This window comes from Mobula birostris, chromosome 4 (genome assembly GCF_030028105.1).
Source record: "Mobula birostris isolate sMobBir1 chromosome 4, sMobBir1.hap1, whole genome shotgun sequence".
NCBI lineage: Eukaryota > Metazoa > Chordata > Chondrichthyes > Myliobatiformes > Myliobatidae > Mobula > Mobula birostris.
Window position 1 is genome coordinate 6181181 of NC_092373.1, and position 17034 is coordinate 6198214.

The window sequence follows — 17034 nt, forward strand, 5'->3', positions numbered from 1 at the left end:
ATGGTCAAGAGGCTCTGTTGTTCAGACCAAAGAATAGGGAAGAAATGTGATCTAAGCGACTCTGACTGTGGAATGATTGTTGGTACCAGACAGGGTGGTCTGAGTACCTCAGATGCTGCTGTGAATCTGTGAAATTCATTATGACCGAACGTTGTGGAGGCGAAGTCATTGTGTATATTTAAAGTGGAGGTTGATTAGTCAGCGGATCATAGGTTACGGGGAGAAGGCAGAAGAATGTGGCTCCACTACTTAAGATATGCCAAAGCCAGCATGGTTTCCTGAAAGGAAAATCCTGCCTGACTAACCTACTGCAATTTTTTGAGGAAATTAAAAGCAGGGTAGACAAAGGAAATGCAGTAGATGTGGAGTACTTGGATTTTCAGGCCTTTGACAAGGTGCCGTACATGAGCAAAACACATAAAAGTTGCTGGTGAACGCAGCAGGCCAGGCAATATCTCCAGGAAGAGGCACAGTCGACGTTTTGGGCCGAGACCCTTCGTCAGGACTGAAACATCAGCCCGAAACGTCGACTGTACCTCTTCCTAGAGATGCTGCCTGGTCTGCTGCGTTCACCAGCAACTTTCATGTGTTTTGCTTGAAATTCCAGTATCTGCAGATTTCCTCGTGTTTGCCGCACATGAGGCTGCTTAGCAAGATAAGAGCCCATGGAATTATAGGGGAGTTACTAGCATGGGTGGAGCATTGGCTGATCAGCAGAAAACAGAGAGTAGGAATAAAGGGATCCTATTCTGGCTGGCTGCTGTTTACCAGTGGATTTCCACAGGGGTCGGTGTTGGGACCGCTGCTTTTTACGATGTATATTAATAATTTGGACTATGGGATTAATGGATTTGTGGCTAAATTTGCTGATGATACAAAGATAGGTGGGGGAGCTGGTAGTTTTGAGGAAACAGAGAGCCTGCAGAGAGAATAGACAGTTTAGGGGAATGGGCAAAGAAATGGCAAATGAAATGCAATGTTGGAAAGTGTATGGTCATGCACTTTGGTGGAAGAAATAAACGGGCAGACTATTATTTAGATGGGGAGAGAATTCAAATGCAGAGATGCAAAGGGGCTTGGGGTTCCTTGTGTAGGATACCCTTAAGGTTAACCTCCAGGATGAGTTGGTGGTGAAGAAGGCGAATGTAATGTTGGCATTCATTTCTAGAGGTATAGAATATAAGAGCAGGGATGTGATGTTGAGGCTCTATAAGGCACTGGTGAGACCTCACTTGGAGTACTGTGTGCAGTTTTGGGCTCCTTATTTTAGAAAGGATATACGGACTTTGGAGAGGGTTCAGAGAAGATTCACAAGAATGATTCCAGGAATGTTACTTTATGAGGAACGTCTGGCAGCTCTTGAGCTGTATTCCCTGGAGTTCAGGAGAATGAGGGGGGGATCTCATAGAAACATACTGAATGGTAAAAGGCCTGAACAGATTAGATATGGCAAAGTTATTTCCCATGATAGGGGAATCTAGGACAAGAGGGTACCACTTCAGGTTTGAAGGATCTGCATTTAGAATACCGATGCAGAGAAATTACTTTAGACAGAGGGTGGTAAATCTGTGGAATTTGTTGCCACGAGCAGCTGTAGAGGCCAAGTCAGTGGGTGCATTTAAGACAGAGATAGACAGGTTCTTAATTAGCCAGGGCATCAAAGGGTATGGGGAGAAGGCAGGGGAGTGGGGATGACTGGAAGAATTGGATCAGCCCGTGATTGAATGGCAGAGTAGATTGGTCTTATGGTTTTAATGTTGTTGAGGGGGATAATAAATCAGCCATGACGGAAAGGTGGAGCAGACTTGATGGGCCGAATGGCCTAATTCAGCGGTTATGTCCCATTAACCTAATAGCCATATCCCACAAAATTCTCACTCCTGGTTACTCACCGAGATCACGGTGAAAACTGTGTTGACGACCCCCACCCCAATCGTGGCGTACGTTGGCTGAGAGAGGCCGGCCTGGCGGAAGATGGCCGTTGAGTAGTAAAAAATCTGCATGGTAAAGAACAACGAACACTTACAGAGTGGAAGAGAAACCGGGTGCCATAGCAGTCTGTAAATGTGCAAAGGGTTATCCATCTAACAGGGGCCTCATGAGACAGGGGCAGATCCGTAGTACGGAACAGCGGTCCAAGGATCGTTTCTCAGAAGCCCGACAGAATGACTTGGCAGAGGAGAGGCCATTCAGTCCATCAAAGTTTCAAAGATTTGAAGTTCAAAGTAAACATTATCAAATTACTGCCTGGAGTTTCATTGGCCTGTGGTCATCCTCAGTAGATACAAAGAAGCATAACAAAATTAATGAAAGACCTCGTCCAACAGGAAGGGAAGCAACCAATGTGCAAAAGACAACAACTTGTGCAATACAAAAAAAACACAAAAATACTAATAAATAAATAATAAATAATGTTGAGAACATGAGTTGTAGAGTCCTTGAAAGTGAATCCATAAGTTATGGAATCAGTTCAGAGTTGAGGTCAGTGAAGTTATCCCCTCTGGTCTCTGGTTCGGGAGTTGAAGGCTAATAACTGTCCCTGAACCTGGTGGTGTGGGACCTGATGGTTGAGAGGTAATAACTGTTCCTGAACCTGGTGGTGTGGGACCTGATGGTTGAGGGGTAATAACTGTTCCTGAACCTGGTGGTGTGGGACCTGATGGTTGTAGGGTAATAACTGTTCCTGAACCTGGTGGTGTGGGACCTGATGGTTGAGAGGTAATAACTGTTCCTGAACCTGGTGGTGTGGGACCTGGTGATTGAGGGGTAATAACTGTTTCTGAACCTGGTGGTGTGGGACCTGATGGTTGAGGGGTAATGACTGTTCCTGAACCTGGTGGTGTGGGACCTGAGGCTCCTGTACCTCCATCCTGATGGCAGCAGCGAGAAGAGAGCATGTCCTGGGTGGTGGAGGTCCTTGGTGATGGTTGCTGCTTTTCTGTGACAGTGCTTCGTGTAGAGGTGCCCAGTGGTGGGGAGGGCTTTACCCGTGATGGATGGTTGAAGGAGCAAGATAGTTGACATATAGTTTGCGGTCAGCCCAGGTATGTGAAGACTAGGAAGAGCATAACTTCCCTTTGCACAGCTGGGGACAGGAGCCATTTGTCATGCCAAGCCCGGATAAGGATGTAAATGGCGTGACACTTACTATTGGTCAGTCATTTTACTTTCAATATTTTTATTAATTTCTACATATAAGAATACAGAGTACAAGAAGATATATATTATAAATTTAAAAAGATAAAATAATACCAAATACATTATATTAGAATCACACTTGCAATCATATTACCCTATATTCATGTAAATTAAATTAAATCATAATATTAAAATGTAATAATTTTATCATACAGAAAAAAATCTAAATCCACTACCAAGATCGAAGCTGTTTGGTAAAGAAAGAAAAAAGGAGAAAAAAAAATCCTTATCAGAAAGTGAAATATGTTATTAGCCACCATCTGTACTTTAATAGCAAGTCAAAGGTTTTGAAAATAGTTCAAAACTGGTCCCCACAATGTTTGAAAGTCTTAGCTAGATTCAGAAATTGAACAACGGATCTCTAAATTTAAGCATGACATAACATCACGTAACCATTGAGCGTGAGTAGGCGGAACAACATCCTTCCATTTAAACAAGATCACCCTCCTAGCTATAAGAGAAGTAAATGCCAAAATGTGCACATCAGATGTCTCCAAAATAACATCTTTTCCTCCAATAATACCTAATAGTAGTCAAAGGGTTAGGCTTAAAATTTACCTTAAATGTACCGAGAAAGTTTGGAATACTTCCTTCCAATATCTTTCAAGTCTCGGACATGTCCAAAACATGTGAATTAATGAAGCTTCTCCATTGTTACATCTATCACAAAAGGGAGATATATCGGAATAAAAACGAGATAGCTTATCCCTAGTCATACGAGCCCTATGGACCACTTTAAATTGTAGGAGGGAGTGGCAGGCACGTAACGAAAAAGTGTTAACCAATTCAAAAAATTTCATTCCAATTTACCTCAGAATGATGATCTGATGATCAGACTGGATTTATTAAAAATCGATATCCCCACTTTAATATTCGTCATCTATTAAATGTTATTTATTCTCCTTCTAAGGAGGTATCAGAATGTGTGATATCTTTAGACATTGAAGGCTTTCGATCAGGTTGAATAGAATTATTTATTTAAAACTTTAGAAAAATTTAATTTTGGGCCCGATTTTATTCAATGGATTAAATTACTTTATTTATCTCCCTCTGCTCGGGTTTACTAATTTTCAGAATTCCAAACCTTTTAAACTTCAACATGGAACCAGACAAGGTTGCCCTTTGAGCCCTTTGCTCTTTGATCTGGCCTTAGAACCCTTAGCCATTGCTTTTCGAGAATCTAATGATATTATTGGTATTTTAAGGAGAGGTACGATCCATAAAGTTTCTCTTTATGCTGATGACCTATTGCTTTTTATTTCTAATGTCAAGAGTTTGTTACCTCCTGTGCTTTCTCTACTTTCTTGCTTTAGCCAGTTTTCAGGATACAAACTGGATTTACATAAGAGCAAACTTTTTCCTTTGAATAATTTGTTATCAATTAATACTAACCTTCCTTTTAAAATTGTAAGAAATCAATTTACCTGTTTGGGTATAACAATTACTAAGAATTATAAACACCTACTTAAAGAAAATTTCCTTACCCTTCTGAATTATGTAAAAACAGCACTATCAAACTGGTGGTCCCTTTCGTTATCGTTGACTGGCCGAATTAACTCTATTAAAATGAATATTTTACCTAAATTTATATACATTTTTCAGGCCTTACCCGTTTTTATTCTTAATTCCTTTTTTGACTCTCTTGATTCTATTATATCTTCTTATATATGGAAAAATAAACATTCTCAACTAAATAAAGTTCATCTTCAAAAAGCTAAAAAGAATGGAGGTTTAGCTTTACCAAATTTTAGGTTTTATTATTGGGCAGGCAATATACAAAATCTTACGTTTCGGTCATATTATATTAACCATGAGGACTGTCCGATATGGGTTTCTTGAGAAGCTAACTCTGTTAATAAATTTTCTATCATTTCTCTTCTTCGATCCTCATTTTCTTTATCCTTTAGTAAATTAACTGATAATTTGGTAGTTAAACATACTTTGAGGATCTGGGTACAATTTCGAAAATATTTTGGTTTAATGGGATTTTCTCTTTCAAGTCTCATTTTTTCTAATTATTTTTTTAAACCTTCTATGACTGATCCAGTTTTTAAAGAATGGAATAGATTGGGTATTAAATGCTTCCAGGATTTCTTTGTTCGAGGAAGTCTCCTTTCATTTCCTTGTTGTCCACGGGAATGGTACCAGAGGACTGGAGGGAGGCGAATGTTGTCCCCTTGTTCAAAAAAGGTAGTAGGGATAGTCCGGGTAATTATACACCAGTGAGCCTTACGTCTATGGTGGGAAAGCTGTTGGAAAAGATTCTTAGAGATAAGATATATGGGCATTTAGAGAATCATGGTCTGATCAGGGACAGTCAGCATGGCTTTGTGAAGGGCAGATCGTGTCTAACAAGCCTGATAGAGTTCTTTGAGGAGGTGACCAGGCATATAGATGAGGGTAGTGCAGTGGATGTGATCTATATGGATTTTTGTAAGACATTTGACAAGGTTCTACACGGTAGGCTTATTCAGAAAGTCAGAAGGCATGGGATTCAGGGAAGTTTTGCCAGGTGGATTCAGAATTGGCTTGCCTGCAGAAGGCAAGAGGGTGGTGGTGGACGGAGTACATTCAGATTGGAGGACTGTGACTAGTGGTGTCCAACAAGGATCTGTTCTGGGACCTCTACTTTTCGTGATTTTTATTAACGACCTGGATGTGGGGGTAGAAGGGTGGATTGGCAAGTTTGCAGACGACACAAAGGTTGGTGTTGTAGATAGTGTAGAGGATTGTCAAAGATTGCAGAGAGACATTGATAGGATGCAGAAGAGGGCTGAGAAGTGGCAGATGGAGTTCAATCCAGAGAAGCGTGAGGTGGTACAGTTTGGAAGGACAAACTCCAAGGCAGAGTACAAAGTAAATGGCAGGATACTTGGTAGTGTGGAGGAGCAGAGGGATCTCGGGGTACATGTCCACAGATCCCTGAAAGTTGCCTCACAGGTGGATAGGGCAGTTAAGAAATCTTATGGGGTGTTAGCTTTCATAAGTCGAGGGATAGAGTTTAAGAGTTGCGATGTAATGATTCAGCTCTATAAAACTCTGGTTAGGCCACACTTGGAGTACTGTGTCCAGTTCTGGTCGCCTCACTATAGGAAGGATGTGGAAGCATTGGAAAGGCTACAGAGGAGATTTACCAGGATGCTGCCTGGTTTAGAGAGTACGGATTATGATCAGAGATTAAGGGAGCTAGGGCTTTACTCTTTGGAGAGAAGGAGGATGAGAGGAGACATGATAGAGGTGTACAAGATAATAAGAGGAATAGATAGAGTGGATAGCCAGCGCCTCTTCCCCAGGGCACCACTGCTCAATACAAGAGAACATGGCTTTAAGGTAAGGGGTGGAAAGTTCAAGGGGGATATTAGAGGAAGGTTTTTTACTCAGAGAGTGGTTGGTGCGTGGAATGCACTGCCTGAGTCAGTGGTGGAGGCAGATACACTCATGAAGTTTAAGAGACTACTAGACAGGTATATTGACGAATTTAAGGTGGGGGCTTATATGGGAGGCAGGGTTTGAGGGTTGGCACAACATTGTGGGCCGAAGGGCCTGTACTGTGCTGTGCTGTACTATTCTACTATCTGTGCAATTGTCAGCTAAATATAGCTTACCAAAAACCCACTTTTTCTGATATCTACAAATTAGAGACTTTCTGCGTTCTCAATTATGTACATTTCCTAATAGTCCCGATAAGGACTTATTAGATGTAATTTCTAATTTGAAACCCTTTCTTAATGGTTCAATATCCAATATTTATGGTAGGTTGTTGGACATGAGAAATACTCCTTTAGACAAAATTAAAAATCTCCGGGAACAAGATTTACAGACTTCAGATTCTGAGGGAACTTGGAATGAGATTTTTGGTCAGTCATTTAACTAATTCTAAACTATTAATGCAAGATTCAAGATTGTTTAATATCATTTCCTATACACCAGTATAAAGGAGAACAAAATAATTGTTACTCCAGATCTGATGCGGTACAAATTTCATGCACTGATTGATCAAGAACCTATCTTCCTCCACTTTAAAAATACCAAACAATCTGGCTTCTACAGCCACCTGTTTCAACAAATTCCACAGATTCACCACCCTCTTTCTAAAGAAATTTCTCCTCACCTCCATTCTAAATGGTCATCCCTCTATTTTGAGGCTGTGCCCCCTGGTCCCAGTCTCCCCCACGATAGGAAATGTCCTTTCCACATCCACTCTATCTAGGCCTTTCAACATTCGATAGTTTTCAATGTGAAACTCCCTCATTCTTCTAAATCCCAGTGAGTACAGGCCCAGAGCCATCAAATGCCCCTCATGTAATAAGACTTTCATTCATGGAATCATTTCCCTGACCTTCTTTTGAACCCTCTCCAATATAGACATGTCCCACAGAAAAAGAGGTTCTCAAATGGCAGGGGTAGGCAACCGTGGCTAACGAGGGATGGACCGTATAAAAGCCAAGGAAAGGGCATATAAGGTAGCAAAAGTGAGTGGAAAGTTGGATGATTGGAAAGCTTTTAAAATCCAACAAAAGGCAACTAAAAAAGCTATAAGAAGGGCAAAGATGAAATATGAGAGCAAACAAGCCAATAATATAAAGCAGGATACTAAAGGTTTTTTCAGTTACATAAAAAATAAAAGGGAGGGGAGAGTTGATATTGGACCACTGGATATGATGCTCGTGTGGTTGTAATGAGGGCTAAAGAAATGGCAGATGAATTTAATAAGTACTTTGCTTCAGTCTTTACTGTGGAAGACACTAACTGTATGCCAGAGATCCGTGAGTGTCAGGGAGCAGGAGTGAGTGCCATTGCTATTACAAAGGAAAAATTGCTAGGCAAACTCAAAGGTCTTAAGGTGGATAAGTCACCTGGACCGGATGGACTACATCCCAGAGTCCTGAAAGAGGTTGCTGAAGAGATAATGGATGCATTGGTAATGATCTTTCAAGAATCACTTGATTCTGGCATGGTTCTGGAGGACTGGAGGTTTTTGACTAGTCAGGGCATGAAAGGTTACAGGATGAAGGCAGGAGAACGGGGTTGAGAGGGAAATGGATCAGTCATGATCAAATGGCGGAGCAGACTCGATAGACTGAATGGCCTAATCCTGCTCCCATGTCTGATGGGCCCAACATCTGATACATCAGCTAAAGAGGGCTGCACACTCGGAGTCCCAGATGCATTAACACTGGGGTTACAGAGACAACCTCACTCACCGCATTGATACCGGAGAACTGCTGGGAGATGTGCAGCATGAGTGCCACGGTGATGGGCTGCCGGTAACTGGAGGAGCAGAATAACTGTGCAATGGAGACCTTTGGCTCCTTCGTGATCTCCTCCTTCTCCTTCTTCATCTCTGCAGTTTGCTTGTCGATGTCAGAGGTCCCCAGCAGCCTGCGCAGACCTGCAAAGTAGTGAAACCAACATCTCAACCATCAGGCTCCTGAACCAGCGTGGATAACCTCACTGGCCTCAACACTGAACTGATTCCGCAACCTACAGACTCACTTTCAAGGACTCTACAACTTGTGTTCTCAATATTTTTTATCAGTTTGTCTTCTTTTGCATATCAGTTGTTAGTCAATCTTTCTTTAGGCACAGTTTTTTTATAAATTCTATTGAGATTCGTTCTCTTGAAGGCATATTGTAATTGCTCTCAGCAACTCAAAATTTTGAAAGATTGAAAGTACAGAGTTTTTATGTTTTTGTCAGAATTAAGATGAAGGCTAACAGGTTTCGGGAACCTTCTTCGAGAGAGATATTGAGGACCTGGTTAAGAAGAAAACTTATTTTATTAAGGCAAATCCAAAAATTTAATGACATATGCCAGTGATATTAAACCTGATTTGACTCTAAAAGAAGGTATATTGTTGCTTCATCGAGCAAGCTGAAGGAGAATCCATGCCATAAAATCATAAGACATAGAAGCAGGATTAGGCCATTCAGCCCATCGAGTCTGTTCTGACATTCCATCATGGCTGATTTAATATCCTTCTCAAACACAAAACATATACAGATATTTTAAGAACAAAACGTTAGCAAGAGACAAAATTGGTCATGTTGAAAATCAATCAGAATGAGGTAGTAAATTGGATTAGACATTGGCTTCATGGGAAAAGCCATAAGACCATAAGGAGCTGAATTAGGCCATCCAGTTCATTCAGTTCCAGCTCCAACTCCTGAACGTGGTTTGTTCGAAGCTGCAACTGGATGCACTCCTTGAAGTTGTAGTTGTCAGGGACACTAGCGGTCTCCCTGCCTTCCCACATTCTGTAAGGATCATTCCATGACATATCTACTGTCCTAACTGAGCAGATATAAAGAACAGATTGAAAAAAAAAATGAGATTTTCTTTCCTTTACTTTCTCTGAGTGAAGCCCCCTCTTTAGAGAATCCTTGAAGAGCTAAGGCCTCAAGATCACCACTCTGACGATGTCCACTCAGACGACAGCCGCTGGGACAAAAGCTGCTGTGGCCCAAACACTTCAAGGTCCAATGTGCTGTGCATTCAGAGATGCTCTTCTGCACACCACTGCTGTACCACGTGGTTATTTAAGTTACAGCTGTCTTCCTGTCAGCTTGAACCAGTATGGCCATCCTCCTCTGATCAAGGCGTTCCCACCCACAGAACTGCCCCCCACTGAATGTTTTTTTTTGTTTATCACACCATTATCTGTAACCTCTAGAGCACGTGGTGCATTAAAATCCCAGGAGATCAGCGGTATCTGAGATACTCAAACTACCCCATCTAGCACCAACAATCACTTCACATTGAAAGTCACTTAGATCACATTTCTTCCCCATTCTGATGTTTAGTCTGAACAATTTAACTTCTTGACCATGTTAATAAGACATAGAAGGAGAATTAGGCCATTCAGCCCATTGAGACTGCCCCACCATTCCATCATGTCTGATCCTGGATCCCACTCAACCCCATACACCTACCTTATCACATCCTTTAATGCCCCAACTGATCAGGAAACAATCAACTTCCGACTTGGCCTCCACTACAGTCTGTGGTAGAGCATTCCACAGATTTACCACTCAATGGCTAAAAAAATTTCTCCTTACCTCTGTACTAAAGGGTCACCCCTCAATTTTGAGGCTGTGCCCTCTAGTTCTGGGTACCCACACCATAGGGAACATCCTCTCCACATCCACCCCATTTAGTCCATTCAACATTCAGTAGGTTTCATTGAGATCCCCATACATTCTTCTAAATTCCAGTGAGCACAGGCCCAAATCTTCCAAATGCTCCCTATATGATAACTCATTCATTCCCAGCATCATCCTGATGAACCTCCTCTGGACTCTCCAATGACAACACATCCTTTTTGAGATATGGGGCCAGAACTGTTGACAATACTCCAAATGCAGCCTGACTAGTGTCTTATAAAGGCTCAGCATTATCTCCTTGTTTTTTATATTCTATTCCCTTTGAATGTCTACATTGCATTTGCCTTCTTTACCACAGACACAAGCTGTACATTAACCTTCTGGGAGTTTTGCACAAGGACTCCTAAGTCCCCTTGCATCTCTGATGTTTGAACCTTCTCCCCATTAAGATAATAGTCTGCACTATTGTTCCTTTTACCAAAATGCATCATCATACATTCCCCAACATTATATTCCATCTGCCACTTTTTTGCCCATTCTTCCAATTTGTCTATGTCCAGCTGCAATCGCATTGCTTCCTCAGCACTATCTACCCCTCCACCAATCTTTGTATCATCTGCAAACTTTGCCACAAAGCCATCAATTCCATTATCTAAATCATTGACAAACAATGTGAAAAGTAGCGGTCCCAATACTGATCCCTGAGGATCACCACTAGTCACTGGCAGCCAACCAGAAAAGGCCCCTTTTATTTCCCCTTGCTGCTTCCTGCCTGTCAGCTATTCCCCTATCCATGCCAGTATCTGTCCTGTAACACCACAGGATCTTATCTTGTTAAGCAGCCTCGTGTGTGCTACCTTATCAAATGCCTTCTGGAAATCCATGTAAATGATATCCACTGCCTCTCCTTTGTCCACCTTGCTTGTTACTTCCTTGAAGAACTCTAACAGGTTTGTCAGACAAGATTTCTCTTCAGAGAAACTGTACTGACTTTGACTTATTTTATCATTAGTCTCCAAGTACCTGGAAACTTCATCCTTAATAATAGACTCCAAACACTTTCCCTGCCACTGAGGTTAGGCTAACTGACCTATAATTTCCTTTCTTTTGCCTTCCTCCCTTCTTAAAGAGTGGAGTGACATTTGCAATTTTCCAGTCCTCTGAGACCATGCCAGAATCAAGTGATTCTTGAAAAATCATGACCAATGCGTCCATTATCTCTTCAGCAACCTCTGTCTATAACGACCTACTGATGCTCACCACTAAAATCGAGGCGAGAAGACTGCAACTAGCGGGGCACTGTCTATGCCACCCCGAGCTGCCTGCCAGCCTAGTCATCATATGGGAGCCCAAGCACGGGAGGATGAACCCTGGGCGCCCTCCCAAGACTATGAAGACAGCAGCGCGGCTAATGTAGATGAACTGAACACACTGATGAAGGAGAGGGAGAAGTGGAGAGACTGTCATCGTGCCCGACACCGGCCCCCTAGGCCTGAGTCCAAGTAGTAGTAGTCTCTCAGGACTCGGGGGTGGAGTCCATTTGGCCCAGGTGACTTATCCACCTGAAGACATTTGAGTTTGCCTAGCACTTTTTCCTTTGTAATGGGAATGGCACTCGCTCCTGCTCCCTGACACTCACAGACCTCTGGCATACTGCTAGTGTCTTCCGCAGTGAAGACAGATGCAAAGTACCCATTAAGTTCATCTGCCATTTCTTTGTCCCCCCCCCCACCATTACTTCCTGTTTGCACGCTTTTATGCATTGAATCGCTGCCACATGATTGGCTGATTATTTATTTGCATTAATGAGCAGGTGTACAGGTGCACCTAATAAATTGGCCACAGAGTGCATGTTACTGTGGCCACACACCAAAACACCATAAGATGTAGGAGCAGAATTGGGTCGTTTGGTCTATCGAGTCTGCTCCGCCATTTCATCACGGCTGATTTATTTACTCTCTCAACCCCATTCTCATGCCTTCTCCCAGGAACTTTTGATGCTCTCACTCATCAAGAACCTGTCAAACTGTGCTTTAAATATACCTCAAACACGAGGAAATCTGCAGATGCTGCAATTTCAAGCAACACACATAAAAGTTGCTGGTGAATGCAGCAGGCCAGGCAGCATCTCTAGGAAGAGGTACAGTCGATGTTTCAGGCCGAGACCCTTCGCCGAAACGTCGACCGTACCTCTTCCTAGAGATGCTGCCTGGCCTGCTGCGTTTCCCCCCAGCAACTTTTATGTGTGTTGTTTAAATATACCTAATGACTTGTCATCCACAGCAGTCTCTGGCTGAAGCAATTCCACATATTCACCTCTCTCTGGCTGAAGAAATTCCACATATTCACCTCTCTCTGGCTGACGCCCCTCAATTCTGAGGCTGTTCCCTCTGGTCCTAGACTCCCCAGTAGAGGAATCTCTCCACATCCACGCTATCCAGGCCTTTCAATACTTGACAGGTTTCAGTGAGATTTCCTTTCATTCTTCTAAACTCCAGCAAGGACAGGCCCAGAGAATCAGAAGATTCAGAATCAGGTTTATAATCACCAGCATGTGATGTGAAATTCCTTAATTTAGCAGCAGCAGTTCAATGCAATACATAATATAGCAGAGAAAGAAAAATAATAATAATAATCATAAATAAAACAAAACAATAATAATAAATAAATGAGTAAATCAATTGCGTATATTAAATAGATTTTTTTAAATGTGCAAAAACAGAAGTGAATTAAAAAGAAGTGAGCCATCAAACACTCCTCATACGTTAACTCTTTAATTCCTGGAGTCATTCTCAGGAACCGCCTGTGGAGCATCTCCAAGGCCAGCTCATCTTTTCTTAGGTAAGGGTTGAAAACTGCTCACCATAGTCCAAGTGGGCTCTGACCAGTCTGGGCATTGCACACAAAAGCTCGCATTCACACACACGGAAAAGTCAGACACATCCCAATTCATGCTTTCACACATTAATGGAGGCCAGTTCGTTTCATGAGATGTGCCCCACCCTTTGCCTCACCTTTGACAAACCCCCATGTTGCACCAATCAGGGCTAAGATGGCAGAACGCCAGGGAATCTGATAACTAACCAATCTGCCCTGTTTAGCGTGACGTACTGTTAGAGCACTCAGTTTAACCAGGCCCACATGATTGCCATGGCAACTGTCACCAGCACAGATTTAAAGTATGAAAAGAATGGTTGAGTATAGAAGGGATAATTGCTGTTTATAGATTATGGAGGAGCAATTGCCATCAATAAACGATCAGACATGTTCTGGGTTATTTCCTCGAGTTATTTCCTATTGAGTTTTATCCGCCCTCTTTCCTGCACATAATGAGTCACATAATGTTTCAACAGATGCCAAAAGCTCCCTGGGGCCTCTGTCAAGCACATCAAGAGGGAGCCAGGAATTTTATCCAAACAGGGACAGAAAATTCTGGAAATACTCAGGAGGTCAGACAGCACCTGCAGAGAGAGATACCAACTCACCATTTTGGCCAATAATGTGAATCTATGTAAAGTCACTTTGAACTTTGGAGAATGCATTAGAGTTTATTGTCATCTGCACAAGTACATGTCTGCACAGACTGGTGGTAGGGGCAGATCCATTAGGGATATTTGAGAAACTCGTAGATAAGCACATGGATAGAACATAGAGCAGTATACAACAGATGCAGGCCCTTTCACCCAAAATGTTGTGCTGAACCAATTAAATTAAACTTTTACACTGAGGGTGTTGGATGTTTGCAAAGCTAGACTATATCAGGTATATTTAAGAGACTCTTAGGCACATGGATGATAGAAAAATCAAGGCCTATGCAGGAGGAACACACACAAAATGCTGGAGAACTCAGCAGGCCAAGCAGCACCTATGGAAAAAAGCACAGTCAACGTTTTGGGCAAAGACTCTTTGACAGTCCTGTCTACTGAGTTCCTCCAGCATTTTATCTGTGTTGCCCAAACTCAAATAATAATGAGGCAGCCTACAGAGAGGAAGTCATCACCCTGACACAGTGGTGCCAAGAAAACGATCTCTTGCTCAACTTTGCAAAAACAAAGACTACAGGAGGAATGGAGACGGGCTAACCCCTATTGACATCAGTGGATAGATCTTGGGTTGAGAGAGTGTGCAGCTTTAGATTCCTTGGCATAAACTCACCGAGGATTTCACATGGTCCGTACACACCAGTTGTGTGGTGAAAAAAAGCACAACAGCGCCTCTTTCACTTCAGACAGTTGAGGAAGTTTGGTATGGGCCCCCCAGATCCTAAGAACTTTCTACAGGGGCACACTTGAGAGCATCCAGACTGGCTGCATCACTGCCTGGTATGGGAACTGTACCTCCCTTAATCGCAGGACTCTGCAGAGAATGGTGCGGACAGCCCAGTGCATCTGTAGATGTGAACTTCCCATGATTCAGGACACTTACAAGGACAGGTGTGTAAAATGGGGCTGAAGGATCATTGGGGACCTGAGTCACCCCAACCACAAACTGTTCCAGCTGCTACCATCTGGGAAACGGTACCGCAGCATAAAAGCCAGGACCAACAGACTCCGGGACAGCTTCTTCCACCAGGCCATCAGACTGATTAATTCATGCTGACACAATTGCATTTCTTTGTTATATTGACTATCCTGTTGTACATACTGATTATTACAAATTATTATAATTGCACTTTGCACATTTGAATGGAGACGCAATGTAAAGATTTTTTCTCTTCATGTATATGAAGGGTGAGTAATAAAGTCAATTCAATTCATTCAGTTTCCAGGGTCTGCAGATTTTCTCTTGTTTGCCGATGTAGGAGGAAAGGATTAGACTGGCCTCAGAGCAGGTTAAAAGCCTGGTACGATATAGAATTGGGAGTTGGTAAAGAGGCAAGAATAACATAAACAACAAGCTCTAACCTAGCACCTTTAGAGGTCTCTGTTTCAGAGGTCTCTGATTCCTGAGGGCAGTGGTTCCTTCTCCACTCTGGTGATGAGAGGAAATAATTGGACTTTCCTTCCCTCAGATTGCCTCTTGTTCCTCGAGGCCCTCTGCTGGTCGGAGTTGACCATGGGTGTCGCGACCTGTCTACATTTATTGTGCAAGCCAGGGCAATACAAAATGGAGGGCAAGCAGCAGACTCCCCCTCTCCACGCAGCCGATGAACCCAAAGGAACGGCAGAGACCGATACAGTTTGGCACCAGCAGCATCACAGGAGTTGCCAGTCAGCAATGAACTCATTGCCCTAAGGATCCAGCTGTGGATTTCGCTCTGGGTATAGTGCCCATGAGTGGGTAGCACAGGTCTGAGATCAGAGTTTTCCTTCTCCTAGATAACACAGAACATAGAACATAGAAAAGTGCAGCACAGTACGGGCTTGATTGTCAAAAGCTATTTGAGACGCATGTTACTGAAAAGCAAAGTTAAACGTAAATTTATTATCGAAGTACATGTATGTCACCATATACAAAACACTGAGATTCATTTTCTTGTGGGCAATCACAGTAAATCCATAGAATAGTAACCATCAGAAGAGCGCCAACTTGTGTGTTCAACCAATCTGCAAACTACAACAAACCGTGCAACTACAAAATAAGCAATGATTATCAACAACATGAGGTGAAGAATCCTTGTAATTAATACGTAGTAGGAGCTTATCCCCACTAACACACTCTCCACCTGCCCCCCGCAGCGGCTGTGAGAACCTGAAGGGACCAGTTCCTCCGTGCAGAGAGCCCACAGTGTCACTTGGAGGAAAAGAGTTGCTGCAGGCTTTCTGTATCGTCAGCAAGGAGCAAGACATAGAAGAGACTTGCAGGTTAAGTTGGTGATAAGGAAGGCAAATGTAATGTCAGCATTTGTTTGCAGGACTAGAATATATAAAACAAAGAAGTAATGCTGATGCCTGATAAGATATTGGTCAGACCTCACTTGGAGTACATAGAACATAGAATAGTACAGCACAGAACAGGCCCTTCGGCCCATAATGTTGTGCCGACCCTTAAACCCTGCCTCCCATATAACCCCCCCAACTTAAATTCCTCCATATACCTGTCTAATAGTCTCTTAAACTTCACTAGTGTATCTGCCTCCACCACTGACTCAGGCAGTGCATTCCACGCACCAACCACTCTTTGAGTAAAAAAATCTTCTTCTAATATCCCCCTTGAACTTCCCACCCCTTACCTTAAAGCCATGTCCTCTTGTATTGAGCAGTGGTGCCCTGGGGAAGAGGCACTGGTTATCCACTCTATCTATTCCTCTTATTATCTTGTATACCTCTATCATGTCTCCTCTCATCCTCCTTCTCTCTAAAGAGTAAAGCCCTAGCTCCCTTAATCTCTGATCATAATGCATACTCTCTAAACCAGGCAGCTGCCTGTCCAGGTACCATATCCGATGCGGAATTTGGTGACCATGGTTTTCCATATAGATCTATCCTTCGTTTTTTGGGCTGAAGGGCCTGTACTGTGCTGTGATGTTCTATGTTGTGTTCCATCCAGTGAAATGTTCAGCAGTTTCCTTTCATTTATTTATTTATTTACTTACTTACTTATATTAATTATTTCTTTATTTATTTATTGAGATACTGCACAGAATAGGCCCTGCTGGCCCCACCCAGCTACCCCCAGTTTAACTCCAGGCCAATCACAGGACAATTTACAACTTACCAAGCGGTATGTCACTGGACTGAGGGTGGAAACAGGAGCACCAAGAGGAACCCCACATGGTTACGGAGAGAACGT

General features: G+C 42.7%; 1 protein-coding gene across 2 annotated transcripts in view; it reads right to left on the reverse strand.

The window, feature by feature from the left end:
- Positions 1–17034, reverse strand: part of slc2a2 (solute carrier family 2 member 2) — a 67095-nt gene that overhangs the window by 10459 nt on the left and 39602 nt on the right. For both annotated transcript variants that reach the window (XM_072254876.1, XM_072254875.1), the window contains exons 7-8: positions 8403–8590; positions 1893–1997 (exon numbers count right to left, since the gene is read on the reverse strand). In XM_072254876.1, coding sequence (XP_072110977.1) covers positions 1893–1997; positions 8403–8590 — 293 coding nt within the window. The remainder of the gene's footprint in view (positions 1–1892; positions 1998–8402; positions 8591–17034) is intronic.